The 20,287-nt window shown below is 43.9% G+C and overlaps 2 protein-coding genes across 2 annotated transcripts; both read left to right on the forward strand.

The window, feature by feature from the left end:
- Positions 1–737: 737 nt before the first annotated feature.
- On the forward strand, positions 738–4,120 carry LOC100841087 (monoacylglycerol lipase). The gene is made up of 7 exons (XM_003560510.4): positions 738–1,587; positions 1,718–1,756; positions 1,847–1,917; positions 2,560–2,624; positions 2,708–2,797; positions 2,909–3,001; positions 3,095–4,120. The coding sequence occupies exons 1-7, from the start codon at positions 1,163–1,165 to the stop codon at positions 3,494–3,496; spliced, it is 1,185 nt and encodes a 394-aa protein (XP_003560558.1). The 5' UTR covers positions 738–1,162; the 3' UTR covers positions 3,497–4,120.
- Positions 4,121–8,219: 4,099 nt separating this feature from the next.
- On the forward strand, positions 8,220–19,110 carry LOC100842608 (putative 3,4-dihydroxy-2-butanone kinase). The gene is made up of 20 exons (XM_003560514.4): positions 8,220–8,461; positions 8,585–8,658; positions 8,740–8,803; positions 11,960–12,072; positions 12,166–12,213; positions 13,011–13,082; positions 13,170–13,259; positions 13,838–14,011; positions 14,175–14,258; positions 14,938–14,993; positions 15,996–16,126; positions 16,386–16,478; positions 17,025–17,089; positions 17,418–17,561; positions 17,650–17,693; positions 17,914–17,997; positions 18,082–18,149; positions 18,267–18,379; positions 18,456–18,551; positions 18,743–19,110. Exons 1-20 carry the CDS (start codon positions 8,422–8,424, stop codon positions 18,872–18,874), a joined length of 1,785 nt encoding a protein of 594 aa, XP_003560562.1. The 5' UTR covers positions 8,220–8,421; the 3' UTR covers positions 18,875–19,110.
- Positions 19,111–20,287: the final 1,177 nt, after the last annotated feature.

Raw genomic sequence — 20,287 nt, forward strand, 5'->3', positions numbered from 1 at the left:
TTTTACCGCGCCCTTGTTTGAGTTTTGTCACCTTGGAAGCGGCACAAACGTAAGCAATCTTCGAATATGCACCCAAAATATACTACCCTCAGAACATCTGTGAAAACAAGGACAGTAAAGTAAAAAATGGCGAGCTTTGCCACGTCCACCGGCGCCTAGACGGAACGAGGGAGAGAACCGAACAAACGGAGCACGCCTCCCAAACCTCGAGGTTATCTGCGACGCCGGCGCGAGGCCTTTGGCATTTTTTCCTCTGTAATAATCTGTAAAAAGTAGAAAACGCACGCTCGTATATGCCGCTATGATCCCGAATTTTCTAGACCCCTCTCCCTGCTTCCCTCCGCCCGCCCGTTTTGTTCTGCACCTCCCAAATTCCCCGCGCCACGATGGGATGCGATGCTAACGATAACGAGAAAGATAAGGGACAGCGACCGAGCGTTCCACTGACACTCCGGCCCAAAACCCTTCGCTGGCCCCACTGCCTGCCCGGTCTGTTTCGGCCACTATTTTTTACTCGAAGAATCTTTTTCTCTCGCCCGCTTCCCTCTGACGCAACAGGGTTCACGTACGTACCTGCCTTCCCCTAGCAGCCGGTCTAGCCCCGCCACGCGTCCTTCCCTTTCTGCCCCCGTCCACACGTCGACTGTCGCCTGGGTCCCACACGCGCGCCCTCTCATCGCCGCGGCGAGGCGAGGCGAGGTGGCTCGGTGTACGTTGGGCGGCTATAAAGCCCGGCCACCGCTTGCAGCCTCTCCAAGCCATATCGTAGCAGGCTTCTCCTCTCTAGAGCCGAAATAGTCGGCATCTTTAGTGGAAATCGTTCATACAAGTAAAACCAGTAAACCGTCGTGCGCCGCCCCAGCAGCATCTGGTTCCTTCCTAGCTAGCCGCCAGCTCAAGAACAGGCGGCATAATTAAATTCGATCGACGAGCCGACGCGTTCGATCTTCTTATTTTGGATTCGATTCCGTTTGCGTTTCCTCTCCCCCCTCCCTCTCCTTGCGGCTGCGCAATTCCGCTGGAGGTGGTCCATTTTTAGCGCGGTGCCGGCCCGTCCGATCCGAGGCCGGGAGGTTATTGTTGGGGGAAGGAACGAGAGCAGCGGCGGAGCGCACCGCCAAACCCGCGCCCCCGCGTCTGCCGCGCGGATCGAGGAGGATCGATGGCCGGGAGCATGCAGGCGGCGGAGGCGGCGGGCCGGATCAGCGCGCTGCTGTCGCTGCTGGCGCTGCGCCGGATCCTCGCCGTGCTCCAGCCCTTGCTCCTGCTACTGCTCCTGCCCTTCCGATGGCGGGCGCGGCGGGGGGACGCGGTGGCGTCCGCCGTGGCCGACGCCGTGTCGTCGTCCTCTTCGGCCGTGGCGAGCGGCAAGAAGGGGAAGGCGGCGGTGACGCTGCGGGTGCCGGCGGGTTCGCCCATGGCCTGCGCGCGGAGGCAGGCCCTGGCTCGGCGCGAGGCCGCCGTGCGGCGCGCGAGGGAGGCCGGCCGGGAGTACGAGCTCATCCCCACCGCGCGCGGCGAGACGCTCTTCACGCAGACCTGGTGGCCACACGCCTCCTCCTCCTCCTCCTCCACGGTCAAGCCAAGGTGAGAGAGGCTGGAAGTATACGTACAAGAGGAAACAAAATCAAATTTGTTCCTTTCTTCTCCCCACCAAAAAAGGACGTGCTTCTGTTGTTGCTGTATTGATCATTTTTGTCCTTATTTGGTGATGCAGGGCGCTCGTTGTGGTCATGCACGGGTTGAACGAGCACAGGTGAGAATTGGTTTCTGTTTTCTGTTTAAACGATTGCTGTTTCGCCTAAGCTGGTAATTTATGGTTGGCTAACCTGGATTGACGTGGCAGTGGGAGGTATGATCATTTGGCGAGGCGGTTGAACGCCATGGATGTCAAGGTTTATGGCATGGACTGGACCGGTGAGGCTTTCTTTCTTTTCTCACTCTCCTCATTTGATTTTGCTGGTGTATTGCTTATTACGTACCCCCTCTGTTTTAGCTTACCAAAACATCTTACAATTAAGAACAGAGCGAATACTTGACATTGCTTAACGGGAAGGATGATAGGAGTTTTGTTTACTGATTGATGTTGAATTCTCTTCACTAGTTTTTGCTCCCAGAATGATAACGCATAATCTGACCATTTTAGGAATTGGATGACTACTCCGTACTCTGTTTCTGTCTTCTCCATTCAAGACGTCATGTTAATTATTAGTATTAGGTTGACCAAATTTGCCATCATCACTTCAGCATCGCTCTTAATTTGTTTATGTTAGGAAATCAGCATGGCTTTTTGTTTATTGTTGGGAAATCAAGACAACAAATTAAAATTTGGAATCCATTTGACACTAACCATGAGGATTTTATTAACTCTGAAGACCAAAATTTATGTAATTTTCAACCAATGATTATGGTAAGCGTCGTTTTCTTTACAATGGACTATTCCGGTTCCGGTACAGTATCTCGTATGGGATGAAATGAACAACAGGGTTGTAACAAAATTTTGGCATGATTTACAGGTTCATATATCCTGTCTAACCTATCGATTTTGATCTGATACAGGTCATGGTGGAAGTGATGGTCTACATGGATATGTGCAATCTCTTGATCATGCTGTCCATGACTTGGTATGAGCAATTTAGTGTTCTCTTCATACAATTATTCCAAAAATATATACGGAGTATTGAAAGGCTTTTGTTGTTCAATCTAGAAAATGTTTCTGAAGAAAGTCTCGGCCGAGAACCCTGGTGTTCCATGCTTCTGCTTTGGGCACTCAACTGGTGGCGGCATCATCCTGAAGGTAACATCACCCGTTCCATCCATTGACATGGAATCTGGCGTTCATTTCCACATCGGCGGCGTGTTTGTATGTGTACCTCGTATATTTAATTGCTGTCTTGATTTGTTTCAGGCTGTGCTTGATCCGGAGGTAGATGTTCTTGTTCGTGGCATCATCTTGACATCGCCAGCTGTCCGTGTTCAACCTGCGCACCCCGTCGTAGCGGTATGCTACTTGGCGAAATGTAGAATTCCAACTACCCAAGAAAAACAATACACAAGTCCAATAATGTTTCCCATTGTTATATCACTTATGTAGGTCCTGGCTCCGGTGCTCGCCCTCGTAGCACCGAGGTACCAGTTCGCGGGCTCGCACAAGAAAGGCCCGCCGGTGTCGCGCGACAGGGAAGCCCTGAGGGTGAAGTACTCGGACCCGCTGGTGTTCACCGGCTCGATCCGCGTGAGGACCGGATACGAGATCCTGCGGCTGACGTCGTTCCTGCAGCAGCAGCTGCGCAGGGTGACCGTGCCGCTGCTGGTGATGCACGGCGCCGACGACATGGTGACCGACCCGGACGGCTCGCGGCGGCTCCACCGGGAGGCCTCGTCGGTCGACAAGTCCATCCGGCTCTACGATGGGCTGCTCCACGACCTACTCATCGAGCCCGAGAAGGAGCAGATCATGGGCGACATCGTCGACTGGCTGCGCCCGAGGATCTGACGATCGGCAGAGGGGGTTTTGAGCTCGGTGATGACGCGGTTTTGATCGTGTGCCTGCGCAGCAGAGTGGAGGACGGCGGCGAGGGGAGGATGAGCATCCTCCTCTTGCCGGCGACTCCCGGCGGTGGCAAAGGCAATGCGAGCGCGGGAAGCCGGGAAGCTTTTAGTATTTACTGCTAACTACGTGTGGTCAAGTGCTTGGTGGATGGATGGATGACGGGGTCGCGGCTGAATTTTGCTCTGCTCTCCCAGTGTGTCCCGGCCGAGATATATTTTTGTCCGTTTTAGGGGGATCTTCAAGTGTTCGTTCCTGCCTGTCGCCCTGCGTGGTGCACAATAATGTACTCCGTACCAATCTTTATGGAACGGAGGGATTACCAGCAGCAGACGCCTCGTCCCTGCCACTTTACGAGAGGGGACGTTTTCTGCGTCGCGATTCAAAGTCAGAATCTGCGGCAGAATCGATATTTTCCCCCCTTCAGTTGCCTGCCTACTCTCTGAAGTCTCTCTGTCTTCCCTTCCTGCCGTGCATTCTGTGCTTCAGGCTCTCAGCTTGCGAGCATGGTCGTTGTCAGTCATAATTTATTCTATGCGCCGGTTTCCGTCGCATCAGCCTTTTTAGTTTTTACATCTCGCGGTGTTGCTTGATTGTTTGCTGGAGCTTTCAGGAAGGTTTGGCGAACACAGTTCTGCCGATAGAGAGAGCGAGTGGTTCAGATGTCACGCTCCAGTGCTCGAACTGCGAGTTCTTCTTTTTAGATGGTGATGAGGCGGTGAGCTGTGATCTGACACGCAAGATGTCAGCCGGAACGGGCCAGGACCCTTGATCCGCGAATCTATACCGTCGATCGAGGAGCGAACGGGCCTGCTGCTTTCTCTCGGGATGGTAAGGTCAACATCGACAGTCTCTCTACGCCGCGACCGGCAGGCGTTTATCGTCCCCACCAAAATGCTCCAAAGTCCAAACCCTTACCTTCAAACAGACGAAAAATACACTTTATAATGACATATACGCAGTACATATTCACGTTTGTATATCAACTCTAGTAAATGAACAGAGCTTATACATGAGGATTTTGTGGGTAAAAAATGTGTGGCGTCACGTACAGTTGGTGTAAACACATGATTTTTTTTAACATACTAGTACAATGCCCGTGCGTTGCCACGGCCTTTTAAACATGTGCACACGAAAATTCATGTTTATACAAAACATAACAATATAATTGGACATTCATCAAAATGATCTCGAGAGTGCTAGCAGCCGCGTCCACGGACATGGCACCCAGTCCACACCGCCCGCTGGCCGTGGCTGGCGTCAGAGCACGCGGTGGTGCAGTGCACGAGAAACAGTGGATAGCACCGATCAGCCTGGACCCCTTTGCTTGTCTCTTGCACGATAATCTAATCCGGCGCCGACGCGTATCGAGAGCGGTCACCGCAGAGAGGTGCTGCGCGGGCAGTTGAGTCGGCGGCGGCGGCCTGGGAAGGCAGCGCTGTGGGAATAGGAAAAAAAAGGTTCGATGGAGTGTAAGGAGACACGGAAAATCAGAACATGCACGGGAATTGATGCACGGCGGACGACGACGAAGGAAACCTACCTGCTTTTATTATTAGGGATAGATAAACACATGATTTCTAACCCGTAAGAACTTGTTCGAGTAACAAGGAAGGACACGAAGGTTACGTTACCTTCGTTAAGGAGGGACTCTTAACTACCGGATGTCATCTTCCTCGTGTGTTTGCTTAATTAATTTTATCACCACATATCTAAAGGAAGATTTAGTTTTCATCACCACATATCTAAGGGATGATTTTTTTTTGCTATCACAGGCTGATGCAGAGATAGATAAACAAAGAAGGTTGCCTATCCTGCCACAACACGTTGTTCATGGCAGATATTGCATTTACATTTCTATAGCAGCATGTCCCGAGCAAAGGAAATTTGGCAGTCCCTGTGTACGGGTGTACGTGGAAGAAGAAATAGGACAACTTTCATATCCAATTGGTTGCAGAAAAGAAATCGTGTCCGTCCATAAAGGCCCCTAGGGTTTCCTCAAGACGGGCTTGGATGTGACAAATAAGCAGACCTAGGCCTAGCTCAAAGCCCCATGAAGCCAAGGGCGGCCCAAAATAAAAAGAAGAAAGGAAGCCCACACTAGCTATGCGATTGATGCAGAGGCCGAAGATCCCTTTCCCTTTTAAAAAAAAGGTACTCAATCCATTTCGCACTGTGCCCACAAAAAAAAACTATAGGGCCAAGCTTGCCGAGTAAATAGGAATAGAAAGGAACAGGTTTTTCTTTTCATTCTTTCCTAGGAATTCCGAAAACCCAAATGAAATCGTCAAATTCCTAGAAAAATAAAAGAAAAAATTACGATGGCATTGGAAAAAGTTTGACTAACTCCCTCTAATAACATATGCACCCGCTAGACAAGAGACTCAAGCAAAGCTCCCTCGGCGAGGCCGAGTAAAAGTGGAGGCACCAACTCATTCTACCAAGCAAAATGAGACCTGGCATGAACCGAGAGAGAGCAATTTTCCCAAAAGTAGTCGGAGCTCTCAAGAAGACTCCGAACTATTCAAGGTCTGACCCGAGGTCAGAAACAATAACCTCGACTTAACGAGGTGTCGCACCAGTGGCATCCGGGGTACCACCGTTGCGCGACGCGTGGGCACCGTCTCCGAGTTCTCGGGAGAATTTCGTCTCGGACAGAAGCCACGAGCAGCCCGGCAAGCTACCGGCCCGGAAGGGCTAGCGGGGCTTCGGGGAATATTCCCGCCTGGACACCTCCCGGGAAGCCGCTTCCCGGAAGGGGGGTTCCCGGGTGTGTTTGGCCTGGGCGCTTCCCGGTGAGCGACTTGCTGGGAGGAGGGGTTCCCGGGTGCAGGCTCCCGCCACAAAGGTGGGGCCCAGTGGGCAGAGCAACAGCGCCACGTGGGCACGTGGCGGGCGTCGGGTGCGCAGTCTCACCAGGGCGAGGAGTGAGGTGCACGGCGCATTAAATGAGCCGACAGGAGGGGCGTTACCCGTCCAAATCAGGTGAACAGTGGTTGTCCAATCCTACCTTTAGGGTTTTAGACTCCTAGCAGCAGAGGTGGCGTCCATGCACGCCACCAGCTCATCGAGGGGGAGTTGCATGTCTCCCTGATCGACACTTGTAATGCATGCGCCGCGGCACCTGTGGTATCTCCTTCAGTATAAAAGGAGGACCCCCGCCGACGGTCAAAGGGTTGAATGGTTCCACGGTTCCACAATCTGACGGGTAGACGGACTCGCACTTAGCCATTAGCAGTACCCTAAAGCAGTGAAGAGCACTTAGCCAAAGAGAGAACGCCCGGGAACCCTCCCCCCGACAACGTGTAAACACTTGATCTATAGTCAATACCAGTTCAGACAGGCAGGACGTAGGGTTTTACACCTCCGGGTGGCCTGAACCTGGATAAAAACGTGTGTGCATGTGTTCTTAGCTTGCATGCATCCGGGGTACATTACTTGGTAGGTTACGTAGGCCATCGGCCACGTCGGTGATTGCCGGAGCGATCCCCGACGCCCCTGCCGAATCTAAAAAGGGGGCGTGACTGCACGCCCCCGGTGTCGGAGCCCCGTGGGACGACAGGAGGCTTATGTTGAGAAAAATAACTCTCTTATATGGGTGGAACTCTAAATCCTATATGGTGAAGACCAGGTCAACACTGAGGTTTTATCCGATCAAATTGTCAACAAATATTGGTCAAGTCTCCTAATTAAGCAAGTCAACGAGTCAATCTAGTCAACAAATCAGTAGATGATCTAAATGAAGTGAAATGAACCAAACACAAGTGAAAGAATAAGAAGTAGAAGCATTTGGTAATTTAGGAAATTTTCCACTTCTGCCCTCCTACCAAAAGGCACGCTTGGTCATTTATCATGCAACCCGTTGGTATAAATACTCTCCTATGTGTTGTAATTTCATTGTACCTACATCTTGAATCCATGCAAGGGGAGAGCTTCTTCCTAAAAACCACGTTGGGTTTTGGTAAGGAATCCATTTGTGGAATTCCGCATAATTCTGAGAGGTTGAGAACCCTCAAAGGAGCCCCGCTAGGTTCTAAGGACTCAGCAGAGACTAAAGACTTTCGCGTCCCCCTCTAGATGCTCTTCTGACGTATGAGTCGTAAGGCAATAAAACATATTTTAACATCGTCTCTCTTGTCGATGTACGCCGACCTTCTCAAATAAGGGTGGTCTACACATCCAACTAAACCCTAGCATATTGACTGATCTATGTCAATCCCTTGCCAAAGAAAGGCCTATTTTCAAGTTTTCTCGGAAAACTAAAAAAAATACCCCTACATGAAACTACGAAAGTCTACAACAACGAGGGGAGAGTATACAAGCAAGCTTCAAAATTGCGGTATCACGTTCGTACCGGTCAGTCTAAGTAAACCGACATAACTGAAGTACCTGTCATATAATTGAAAGTCGATCTTTTGTACAGTACGAGCAACCGAACCTGCAACATCTGCTGATGTCATCAAGCTGTTACGACTTTACTCCATTTCGTATCGACGGGCAATCGAACCAGCAGTTTCCGCAGAAATTACGGTCGTTACAAGCTGGAGTATATATGACCATCGGTCGTGACAACCTATATTACCATGCTCTCAAAAGATTAAAGCTGGAGTACTCGTATCTAGGAACACGCTACCACGAGGGGCATCCGCGTAATTCCAAAATTTGTTCATTCCAGTGGACTGCTAATCCGCGTCTATAAAAGGATAATCCCCCCACTTTCAACTCGAAGAAGCAAGGTAAAGGCCACAGGAACAAACAAGGGGAGGTGACTTGCTTCGTACTGCTCGCCGCTTCTTCCCCTAATCTCTCATCCCCTCCCCCCCGCCGGCGATCGCCGGAGCACGTGCTTCCGCGGGGAGCGCCCCCACGCCATGGCCTTGCAGGGGAAGAAACTCATAAACAACCCCGACGGTACCTGCCTCCGCGCCCATTCCCCCCGTTTTCCGCTAATTTTCTGGAGGGTTTTTTTCGATTCTTAGGGTTTAATCGCTCTCTCTGGTCCCGGCGCGGCTTCGAATTGGTTCCGTTTTGTAGATGTGGTGACGGAGTTCATCGAGGGGCTAGTGGAGACCTACCCGGGTCTGCAGTACCTGGACGGGTTCCCTCAGGTGTGATATTCTTCGCAAGAGAAGTGATTCTGAAGTTACTTTGGACCATTTCGTGACAAAATTCCCCTACAATGTGTGCAGATTAAAGTTGTTCTTCGTGCTGATGTCGTGGGCGGTGGCTATGACAAGGTTGCGGTCATCTCTGGTACGGCCTTGTGGGAAGCTATGCTTCGTGAATGTGATAGTTAATTGCTGCATTTAGCGGAGATATATAAATGATTCTGTTAAAATACCCTCTGCTTAGAATGCACTATATGGTATGATCCAGCTTGGAGATTTGTTTGTAAATCACCACATTTAAAAAAAAAAAATTAGCATGGTGACCCGCGCGTTTGAGTGGCTAGACACTAGACATGTTTATTATGTTTAAGTTTTTTAGATTATGTCAACTTTTGAGAATCTAGTGTTTTCTTTCAAACTATAGAACCTCGCAGTCAAACTACATCATAGAAAACTTACTATTGTTAAAAACTTTATTTTCATACATTGAAGTTTTCTATCGGTCATTTGCTACCAAACTTCTTTTCAGTTTGGTTAATTCACCGCTGCATGAATAGACTTTTGTTAAAAACATCAAGTAGTACATTAGATTGCTGCTAATTAAGGACTTAGGTGTGTGACAGCAGAAGATCGAAGATTATATAGCCTTGAAAATTGACTCTACTATTTTGTAGCATTTGATTTTCCTATCCATCTAGCTAGTGTCTATCTTCTCATCAGTAATTCTAATAAAATTTCACCAATAATTGAATAAAATGTTAATGACCTGTACTTGAAACTTTTGTTTTCTTCGTGCACCTTCTCATCATTTTGGCAGTAATGTATACATTCTTTTATTGGCACAATGTCATGCTTCCAGATGCTTATACTTATATACCTTTTCTTGTCAAGTGAAAATTTATCAGGTTAGCACCATCCATTTTGATATATAGGTTTTTTGTATGGCGTTTCTATATATAGGTTGTCGTTGGCGCATGATGTCTTTGCTATGGCTGTCTATGTTTTTACTGGTTGGTTTTGCCTGCGTTTGTATAGACTATAGATCTCGTGTGTTAGATGATGCATGCAAACTTGGCTATGGTGCATGTGCTTTCCTTTTTTTGAGAAATCGTGTGCACGTCCTCTCTTTCTTTCTTTTTGAGAAATCATGTGTACGTACTCTTTTTTTTTAGAGATCATGTGCACCCACTCTCTTTCTTTCTTTTTGAGAAATCATGTGTACGTACTCTTTTTTTTTAGAGATCATGTGCACCCACTCTCTTTCTTTCTTTTTGAGAAATCATGTGCACATACTCTCTTTTTTTTTTGAGAAATTGTGTACACGTACTTGATTCAAGAAAGAAACGTGATTGATTGCGGCTGTGGTTTAAATTAGCGCCTTTTGTGACACTTACCTGCCATGTCTTATGTTTTAAAGAAGGAACGTGATTTTGGCTGCGCACGTCGGAGTTAGATGTGCATGTTTTCTTACCGATTACTACTATGATCGTAACGTTTGCATCTTTAATTCTGAACCGTTACGATTGAGATCAATGGATCATGTATTTTTAGCCTATGTGGACGAACGTGGTCACTTTTTGTCCTCTTCTTTTAATTATATAATATATTACATAACTACAATGTTTGTGGGTTTGCCCGTCTTTGCTAGTTACTGTCTGAAATTACCAATGAAGCCAAGTGCATCTCTTTCAGTTAAAAAAGTGTGCCATCTCACCTACCTATGTTTATATCCAATTTTGACATTGCTATTGCGTTGAGGGTCATGATGGCCTTTCAATTTTGCAAGTTTCGGAGTAATATGATGGTGCACATATTTTTGGTTGCTTAAGATCATGTGGTATCTTGAAATGGGAGGTTCATGATATGGTGTGCTGGTTCATTGTACGGTAAAAATTACAATTTTAGATTTGTGCTTGGGATATTGATCTTGGACAGAACAGGACAGTGTATACCGAGTTAGGCTGCATCACATGGAATTGTGGTAAAAAAAGGCATGCTGCCATGCCCATGTGAAGATCGTGCATCCTGGCTCCACTAGGAAGATCCATTATGTTTGTCGTGGTGTTTGTGCACTGTTTTTCCTATTATACTCTGGTGCCAATCTAAGAGTTTTATTTAGCAGTTTTGTCTTTTTCTTGAACCCTGAAATTGGTCGCACTCACATATATTATATATCACCATGAACAGAGTTAAAAGCATTAGATATGTATTGCCAATATCGTGATTTCGTAGCTTTTTGGCTGCTCATGGTGATATATATGTGACTATGTGAGTACGACAAATTTTAGGGTTCACGAAAAAGACAAGACTGGTCAATAAAACTCTTAGATGGGCACCCAGAGCATAACGGAAAAAACAGTGCGCAAACAGTAAGACAAAAATAACGGATCTTCCTGGTGGGGCCATGATCCACCATCTTCACATGGGCAAGCAACATGCCTCTACCACAATTCCATGTGATGCAGCCTATGTCGGTATACAGTGTCCTGTTCTGTCCAAGATCAATGTCCCAAGCACAAATCCAAAATTGTACTTTTACCGTACAACCAACCATCACACCATATCATGAACCTCCCATTTCAAGATACCACATGATCTTAGCTTTTAGTCTGTTATTATTACCTGCTCATTCTTTTAAAATATATTTTTATCTGGCTGGATAAAACATAAACTAACCCTCTAACTTTGAGTGCAATTGCTAAAGAATAAGCACATCAAGTGCTCTGCCACCATTGTTGGAAGGGATCAAATACATGTATGTGTTTTTAAAAACCTTGTACCGAGTTAATCTGTAATGTGCCAGATGTCTTCTGCAATATATAATACTCCCTCCGATCCTAAATTGTTGTCGAAATATTACATGTATCTAGATGCTTTTTAAGAATAGATACATCCATATTTGGGCAAATTTGAGTCAAGAATTTAGGATCAGAGGGAGTATATCAGTAGTACAGATTGAAGGTGCCCACTTTGAGTATTGTCTACATGGTCACTGTTTATTCATGAAACTTTTGTACTGGTGCCAAAACTGTGAACATAAAAATGGAACTGTCATTTCCTTGTATTCATCAACATCTAATAAATATACATCTAAGTCTACTAGTATTCTAGCTACCTGTACTCGTTAACTTCTAATCACTGATACAAAAGCTTCAATAGACACTTTACACAGTTCATATTTCTTCCTGCATAAAATATCATCTGAACTGTTTACTTTGAGCCAGGGGGTTAGCTGGTAGCTTTTATATTGTTGAGACCATATTATATTATCTTACTTGTAGTATGCTACTTTTGTTGATAGGTGGTGGGAGTGGACATGAGCCAGCTCATGCTGGATTTGTTGGGCCAGGAATGTTGACAGCTGCTGTTTCTGGAGATGTTTTTGCTTCTCCACCTGTTGATTCTATTTTAGCTGTATGGTTCCTTTTGAGTAAAATTGTGTCAAACTGCTTTCATTGCAAAGACTGCACTAGCTCACATTCTTTCATCTGTATGTTTGCATTGTAGGCTATTCGAGCTGTAACAGGAACCATGGGGTGCCTTCTGATAATAAAGGTACACCTAATGTATCTGCACTATTGCATCATGCATCATCTGATGCTTGGGACTGATCACTGTTTATTTGATTATCTCATTTTCTTCACTATGACTTTTTGCACCTGTCGACTTGTGTGTACACAACTACACGATGGACAGGGGGGGGCCCTTTTTACTGTCGGAATGTGGGGTTTTCAAAAATGAACTTGGGACAAATATAACTGTCTTGGTTTTAAAATGCAAAGATCGTGCATATTTTGTCTTCTGGCAACACCATTGTGGGTTGTACTTGTAGGATTGTGGTTGATTGGATTTCTTGGACAGCATTTTGTTTGTATAGAGTGTACAGTGGTAACGACAGCATGGAAAAGCATTTGGTTTGGCACTGAATTTAGAATATACACTGAGTTCTTGGTAATATTAGGATTTGCTCTTTCCTTCTCAAGTGCTACACAAGCTCCTGGAAATACTGGCTCTGGTGAACATAGAAAGAATGGAGGGGAAAACATTGACTTTTATTTATTAGTGCAAGGAAAATCCCTTGTGATCAAATACAACCCAGCACAAAATATCTCATATCATTCTTTTATTTATGACGTTTTTGGCTCCATTCTTGACCTGTGCTTAAAAGGAAAAACATGTCCTCTGCTCCGTGGGGCTTATTTGGCCATCGATGCATGCTTGATGCAGTTATACTAGTGTTGTTTGCCCAAAGTTCTGCAGTGCTCATTTTGGCTTAGATCATTGTATTTGTACTGATCGCATTTTAGTTATACTGCATTTTCTTCTTATATTTGGTTGTTGGACATTTGCAGAACTACACTGGTGACAGGCTTAATTTTGGGTTAGCTGCTGAGCAGGCGAAATCTGAAGGCTATAAAATTGAGGTTGATGGGCATATAACATTTTACTACCTTACTACTGATGACTACATCCAAATTATTTGTTAGTAAGTATTTATCCACCTATTGTAGATGGTAATTGTTGGAGATGATTGCGCCCTTCCCCCACCTCGGGGGATAGCTGGTAGAAGAGGCTTAGCAGGGACAATTCTTGTGCACAAGGTACTTATTGTTTCCATTGCCTTCTCAATCTTATATTCTCTTTTATGCATCACGCCATTACAGGCATGTTAGCATCCAACTTCTGAAGCAATGCACCTGAGAAGATCCCTTCCAATTGACCTACCATTTTGTTCCTGCCAGGATGTCTTTTCAAGTTAGTTACTAGCCTGCTAGATGAAGAAATCACAATAGCAGACAATAAATACTACTCCCTCCGTCCCATATTAAGTGACTCAAATTTGCCCAAATATGGACGTATCTATACCCAAAAAGCGTCTAGATACATGTAATATTTTGTCACTTAATATGGTACGGAGGGAGTAATTTTTTTTACTGGTCAAGTGACTAGAGGCTTCATGTGTAGTAGTAAATTTGTCTGATCGATTTTGAGCCATCCTTTTCCCAGCTTGAATTAAAGCTGGTGTCATGTTCTTTCACTGTTTCATTTGCATGGCGAACTAATTCTGGCCTTGTAGTTGATCAACATTTTCTGGCCATTCTAACTTCAAGGAATCTATGTCTTGTTGTATCTATTTCTTGCAGTTCTCTGAGTTCTGAAATTCCTTTGGATTCTACAGGTTGCTGGGGCTGCTGCAGATGCTGGTTTATCTCTTGCAGATGTTGCTGCAGAAGCAAAACATGCATCTGAGGCTATTGGTACAATGGGAGTAGCACTTTCTGTTTGCACATTGCCTGGGCAAGTGACATCTGATCGCTTAGGTCCTAATCAAATTGAGCTTGGCCTTGGAATTGTAAGTTTAAACTGCATCTGCTATCATCCTCATAAATCACGAAAACAGTTGGCATACTTGGATTTAGTTCTTAGTTTGTGTGCATTTGTGTTCCCTTTCATCACACCCAAGAGCTTTGTTTTTGCATTTGTCTCAAATAAAAAACATCTGATTTGTTTCCCAGCATGGAGAATCTGGTGCTGCTGTTGTTGAGCTACAACCAGTTGATGTAGTGATAGAACATGTTCTTAAGCAGATATTATCACAGGTATGGTTTGTGATACGTGATTTATTTATTTCTAACTTCTATATGGTTCTCCATTTCTACTTTAGTTGATTCTGCAAGCTCTAAATTGTTTATTTTTGGATCGTTGTCCTCTTTTGTTTTGAGTAACACGGATGGTGTTTTTTCATGAAATCTCACGCTAAGCTCAACTAGCTATAACTTGTTCTGAAATGGTTAAAAGTAAAGCTTCATAGGCTGTTCTTTTCTGATAAATAATAATACTACAGAAGGTCCTTACTAGTAATATTCAAAAGAGGCCGTAGCCTGAATGCTATGGAAGGAGTGGAACACAGTCGAGTGTTTGGGTGGGACTCCCCTTTCGTGATATCATTTTGCCTTCATTGAATCATTTCAGTTGGATTAAGTTTGATACCGAAAGGAGACTATTCTTCAGTAATAACAGTCAACTGTACTTGAATTGTATACTCCCTCCGTCGAACAAAAGATGTCTCAAGTTTGTCAAAATTTGGATGTATCTAGACATGACTTAGTGTATAGATGCATTCAAATTTAGTCAAAGTCGAGACATCCTTTGTTGGACGGAGGAAGTATATATTTTTTAGTAGATGATGTCTCAGTTGTAGAGTTTCTGCATATATGTTGTTTGTATTTACTAGTTCTAAGGACTTCTGTTTCGCATGGTGGTCTTTCATCCTTGCAGGAAACTCAGTATCTTCCTATCACAAGAGGGAGCAATGCTGTTCTCCTAATCAATGGGTAACTACAAATATGAGCATTCTTATCACTGTATGAGTTGATTATTAATATCTGCACCCAGTTACTAACACAAATATCGAGTATGAAGAAAATAATTATATGATGTGCAAAATATTTCACAATTTGCAGCGTTCACACTGATTAATAATTTAATTATTTAGAGATCTCGGTCTGACCTTAGGTGGATAGTTCTTCTGGATTTTGACTGCACTCCTTATCTATCATGTTGTCCATTTCTCTTGAGAGACTATGAAAAATGTCCTCAAGAAACTTACCCTGGTATGAAATGTTGGTTTGAAGCAGGCAGCAATTTAGCACTTAATAGGAGACAGACACCAGGTACTAAATGTTATGGTTGGGTTCAGTCAGAGAATATCTCTTCCCAACTGATCATACTCCAAATGAACATGGCCTTTGTAGGAAAATATAATTTATGATCCCATTGTGCATAGTATCTAGGAAACTTGGGTAGGGTATTATTTTGCCCTTTATTCTGTGACTCATCGGCTAGGACTAAACGCAAGGGGTCATAGGACATTTGGACCAATTGTCAAACTCAGACAAGTTATGTGCGACCCATGGAACTACTTTTGGCCTGCTTGTACGTCAAGGGAAGCTTAAGCTTTACACATGAAGTGTCCGTCTTCATGGATTATAATATATACTACCTCCGTTCCATAATTCTTGTCTCAAATTTGCCCAAATATGGATGTATCTATTCCTAAAAAGTGTCTAGATACATGTAATATTTCGACAAGAATTATGGAACGGAGGTAGTACTTGTTAAATTTCATGTGTAAGCTTTCCATGAAAACGTTATCTTTCATGTAAAGTCCTAATGTCCTATCACAATATCCACTGTGAGGATCTGTCATCTCTCCGAAGAGGTGTATTATTGTATCAGACTATCAGTGTATAGTATTTACTTTGTCTGCAATGTGCAATGTTTACACTATGAATCAAGTACATCATATTTTTTTGTTGCTTAATTCCATCTTGCAGACTGGGCGCCACTCCTATCATGGAGCTTATGATTGCAGCAAGAAAAGCAGTCCCTGAGTTACAGTTGGAGTATGGGATTGCTGTTGATAGAGTCTACACTGGCACATTTATGACATCACTTGATATGGCTGGTCAGTTCTTGCATCGATCTCTCTTAAAAACCTCAACTTCTGCTGAATGACCTACAATGATATATGGCTAAGCTTTATGAACATCTCCACTTTAGTTAATATGCCACACTAATTATGATGATCTGTGGTGGTTGCTCAAATATGCATCATTGTTAGTTTTATTTGACCAAATTGCTGATTAAGCAGTCGACTTATGGCTAATGTTGCTTAGCTTATTTTAAGTAACATGCATTAGTGACTAATTATGTTCATATGGCAGGACTTTCTATCACCATTATGAGATCAGATGAAAACATTTTGCAGCGACTTGATGCTCCCACTAAAGCTCCAGCTTGGCCTGTTGGTTCTGAAGGTAGTTCTCTTGCTGGCAGAAGACTAGTTTGATGTTTCCAGACTTTAGTCACATTCTGTCTGTACAAGTGGACAGGTTTGATACGCCAGGATAAGCAACATAAGTTCAATAGTTTGGGCGGGCCATGGTACATGTCGAATACCCAGCAGGAAAACAACCCCCTAGAAACACTACAAACAAACCTACAACACAACCCGCTATCCAATATCTCACGGCTTCTCTTACAACAGATGACGGTTATCTAGTTTTTGCCATCTTTACTTGCTAACTTATGACGAGTTTATTGTTTCCATCACTTATAGCACAACATTTATTGCAAATTCGGTGTACAAACTTTAATTGGAGGCTGCAGCACAGGGTTAGTTGGGTGCAGAGAAAAAAATAGGTTTCATATGTGTTTAGTTTTTGTTAGACATTGTCATTTACTATTAGTTTATAAGTAGATGGAACATTTTAATTGGAAAATACAAGCACATGCTCAATGCTCTGTTGACAATGTTTTTATTGTTCAATCAGCTGTTTTCTAATTTTTAGTATTGATCGCAGGAAATCGCCCACCCACTAAATTTCCGGTTCCGGTGCCACCATCACCCTCAATGAAGGATGACGAGGTAAAGTAATCCTGTTTTCTAAGGCTGTCATGCTGGGGGTAGTTTCTCCTTGACTTAAATGTGAAAGTATACAAGAAATACACATTGCCGTCCACTGTTGCATTGGATTATAAATGTTTTCTTCCAGTTGTTATTTAGATATCACTTCCTTAATGCATAAGGGGAACACAGTGGGGATCTTGAAGGAGAACTCCAAAAACATTCTCCTTCTGACAGCAAGTTTAGTCATGATTATTGTGTGAATTTTACTTTTAACTATACTGTGGTATGCATATCAGTTGCCATTTGCAATTACTCCTGTATGATGAATATAGCTATTGTTTTGTAGATTCTGTTCCAACACCAGGAGCTAAGCAAACAGGGGCGTATTCTGGAGGCTGCTATTGAAGCAAGTGCCAAAGAAATCATTGATCTCAAGGATAGCCTAAATGAATGGGACAGTAAAGTGGGTGATGGTGACTGTGGAACTACGGTCGGTATAATTGGGTATTGTCAACATAATACTTGTCTGATGAGAGCTGTTTTAAGATCATCAGTAATTGTTTTTATTTCCTTTTCAGATGTATAGAGGTGCAACAGCTATTCTTGAAGATATGAAATCGCGGTAAGTTAGAAACAACATATATCATTAATGTTTGATTCCCAGTACCTACAGTGTTTATATTTAATTCTTGAAGGTAATTATGATCCACTATTTGTAAGGCTAGTCAATCTTTTTGTTAGTCATTGCCCTGGTGTTTCATTTTCAACTCTCTTAAGTTGACTGGGTTCTATAGTCGTGCATAAAAGTCAACCTATTTCAAGTGCATTTTTTCCTTTGCCAGTTACCCTATGAATGATGCAGCTGGAACAATAAATGAGATTGGGGCAACAATCCGAAAGGTCATGGGTGGAACAAGTGGAATCCTGTACGAAATCTGTGCTCATTTCTTCTTTCTTCCATTAGCCATATAAGAAAACAGAAGTAACTATTCTTCTGCAATATGCTCCAGGTATGACATACTCTGCAAGGCTGCATATGCAAGCTTAAAACAAAGCACAACTATAACGGCATATGAATGTAAGATAAGTGTCCATTATGATTGAAAGCTTAAACAACACACCTGTTCCATTATGACCGAAACACAACTATCAAGAAGTTTACATATCTAAACAAAGCATGTCTGCTTTTCTACAGGGGCCGATGCTTTAGAAGCCTCTATTGCTGCTGTTAGCAAATATGGTGGTGCCAGCGCAGGATACCGTACAATGCTGGATGCTCTAATTCCTGCTTCTACAGTTCTGAAACAGGTTTACTTCTTAAACCTATTTGCTCTTCCTGCTTTATTATTGGTAATTATTTGATATACTCATTGTGCTTAAACAGTCTCTTAAAGCTGGGGACGATCCCGTGACTGCCTTTATTGCTTCTTCTGAAGCAGCATCAGCTGGTGCTGAATCCACTAAACAGATGCAAGCAAAGGTACGATCCTTCACCTCCCCCTTGCACCAAAAGAACAAAAACAAAAATTCTTTCATTTGTCTGGTTCTTCCATTCAGCTGAAACTTTTGTTTACCTCTGATGCAATTGTAAGATTTATTCATATACCTACAATAGAATCTCCCTTTGATTATGTTTGTTCCCATTGCAATGAGATTCTGTTGCGTTTGCAGGCAGGACGTTCATCATACATTGCTCCCGATCTCCTGGCTTCAATTCCTGACCCAGGAGCAATGGCTGCAGCAACATGGTACCGCGCGGCAGCACTTTCAGTGAAGAACAAGCTGCATGCTTCAGAAAGCTAGTATTAATACATTGTATGCCTCCTTCATAGACCAAAAGTACTATACTAATGCGAAATTCTCGGGGCCTTTTCTCACCCCTTCTGATTTGATTTCCGCCCGTGTTCTGCATGGGCTGAGAAATCGAGTTCTGTATTCTTTTGCATCCATATCATGCAAAAGAACAGTTCAAAGGATTTGTGGACCATACAAATGTTGAGTGAATCTATGGTTTTGCCTTGCTGCTGACTTGATGATTATCTCTACGCGCGTGGTCATCGGTATTACTACTTCTGTTCCTATTAATTGAAGTCTTAGAAAGCTGTTTTAGTTTTCCAGGACATCAAATAATACTGAACAGAGGCAGTAGTACTATAGAATATAGATTGCTGTCTATTTTACCTGAACCACAACGACCCTCACTCTTTCATCCCGACGGTGAGATCTGCAGCAGCTAGTAGCTGTGGTGTATGGGCTGGCAGAGGCAACCAGCCTCACTTGCACCGGCAGCTCCGATCGCCTCCTAAGTCTTCTGGTAGCGGTGGCCGCTAAGGAGACACTAGGTTTGTGACGTCGTGACGACCAGATGCTTTGTATTTCTTGCAGTTATTTAGCATGTCTTTCTTTTTGGCTAGGCTGTCAGGTACTCAGGTGCGTGCACGCACTGTACTTCACGGGTTTGTAGCCTAGCACGTGGGACCGCACATTAATATCTATACAAATCCACGTCACTTATTTTCGGATGGAAAGAGTGTAAATCTTTGGTTCATTCTCTTTCTTTTTCAAAATATAAGATGTATAAATTTTGTTGACTGCTTTTTGCAAAAAAATTAATACCCATTATTCAAAATCAATAAACTATGAAAATTTATTTCATGATATATCTATGAGTAAATTTTATAGAACCACAGGTTTTGAGACAGCCATCTCACGGAGCACTGGTAGATGTTAATCTGTCTACAGAACCACAATTTTTGTGTCCAATTGTCTCAGTCCACCCAAAACACGGGTTTAAACTCGTTTGACACTATTTCTTACAGGTGGGGCCAGCACGTCAGGCTTCACATCTTTTCATGAGACCCCTTGTCTTTTTCTTTTTTTTCCTCATTGCTCTTCTTCTTATACGGTGGGAGTCTTCTATGGAATCAGGTCGGTTAAGCAATGAGGGAAAAAAAGAAAAAGACGAGGGGTCTCATGAAAAAGATGTGACGCCTGACGTGCGGGCCCCACCTGTAAGAAGTAGTGTCAAACGAGTTTAAACCCGTGTTTTGGGGGGACTGAGATAATTGGACACAAAAGTTGTGGTTCTGTGAACAGATTAGCATCTACCAGTGATTTGTGAGAAAACTGCCTCAAAACCTGTGGTTCTGTGAAATTTACTCTATATCTAGTGATCTTATTTGTTCAAACTTTAGAGTTTGACGATCCACAAAATTT

This window comes from Brachypodium distachyon, chromosome 1, assembly GCF_000005505.3.
Source record: "Brachypodium distachyon strain Bd21 chromosome 1, Brachypodium_distachyon_v3.0, whole genome shotgun sequence".
Taxonomy (NCBI): Eukaryota; Viridiplantae; Streptophyta; class Magnoliopsida; order Poales; family Poaceae; genus Brachypodium; species Brachypodium distachyon.

What these genes read in the sequence shown, in the direction of transcription:
- LOC100842608 (XM_003560514.4), top strand. Translation starts at nt 8,422, where the DNA reads ATGGCCTTGCAGGGGAAGAAACTCATAAACAACCCCGACG. An exon ending in ATGGTGACTGTGGAACTACG is followed by an intron (nt 17,562 to 17,649) that starts GTCGGTATAATT and finishes TTTCCTTTTCAG; the next exon opens with ATGTATAGAGGTGCAACAGC. An exon ending in GGTGGAACAAGTGGAATCCT is followed by an intron (nt 17,998 to 18,081) that starts GTACGAAATCTG and finishes AATATGCTCCAG; the next exon opens with GTATGACATACTCTGCAAGG.
- LOC100841087 (XM_003560510.4), top strand. Translation starts at nt 1,163, where the DNA reads ATGGCCGGGAGCATGCAGGCGGCGGAGGCGGCGGGCCGGATCAGCGCG. An exon ending in TCCTCCACGGTCAAGCCAAG is followed by an intron (nt 1,588 to 1,717) that starts GTGAGAGAGGCT and finishes TTGGTGATGCAG; the next exon opens with GGCGCTCGTTGTGGTCATGC. An exon ending in CTGCGCACCCCGTCGTAGCG is followed by an intron (nt 3,002 to 3,094) that starts GTATGCTACTTG and finishes TCACTTATGTAG; the next exon opens with GTCCTGGCTCCGGTGCTCGC.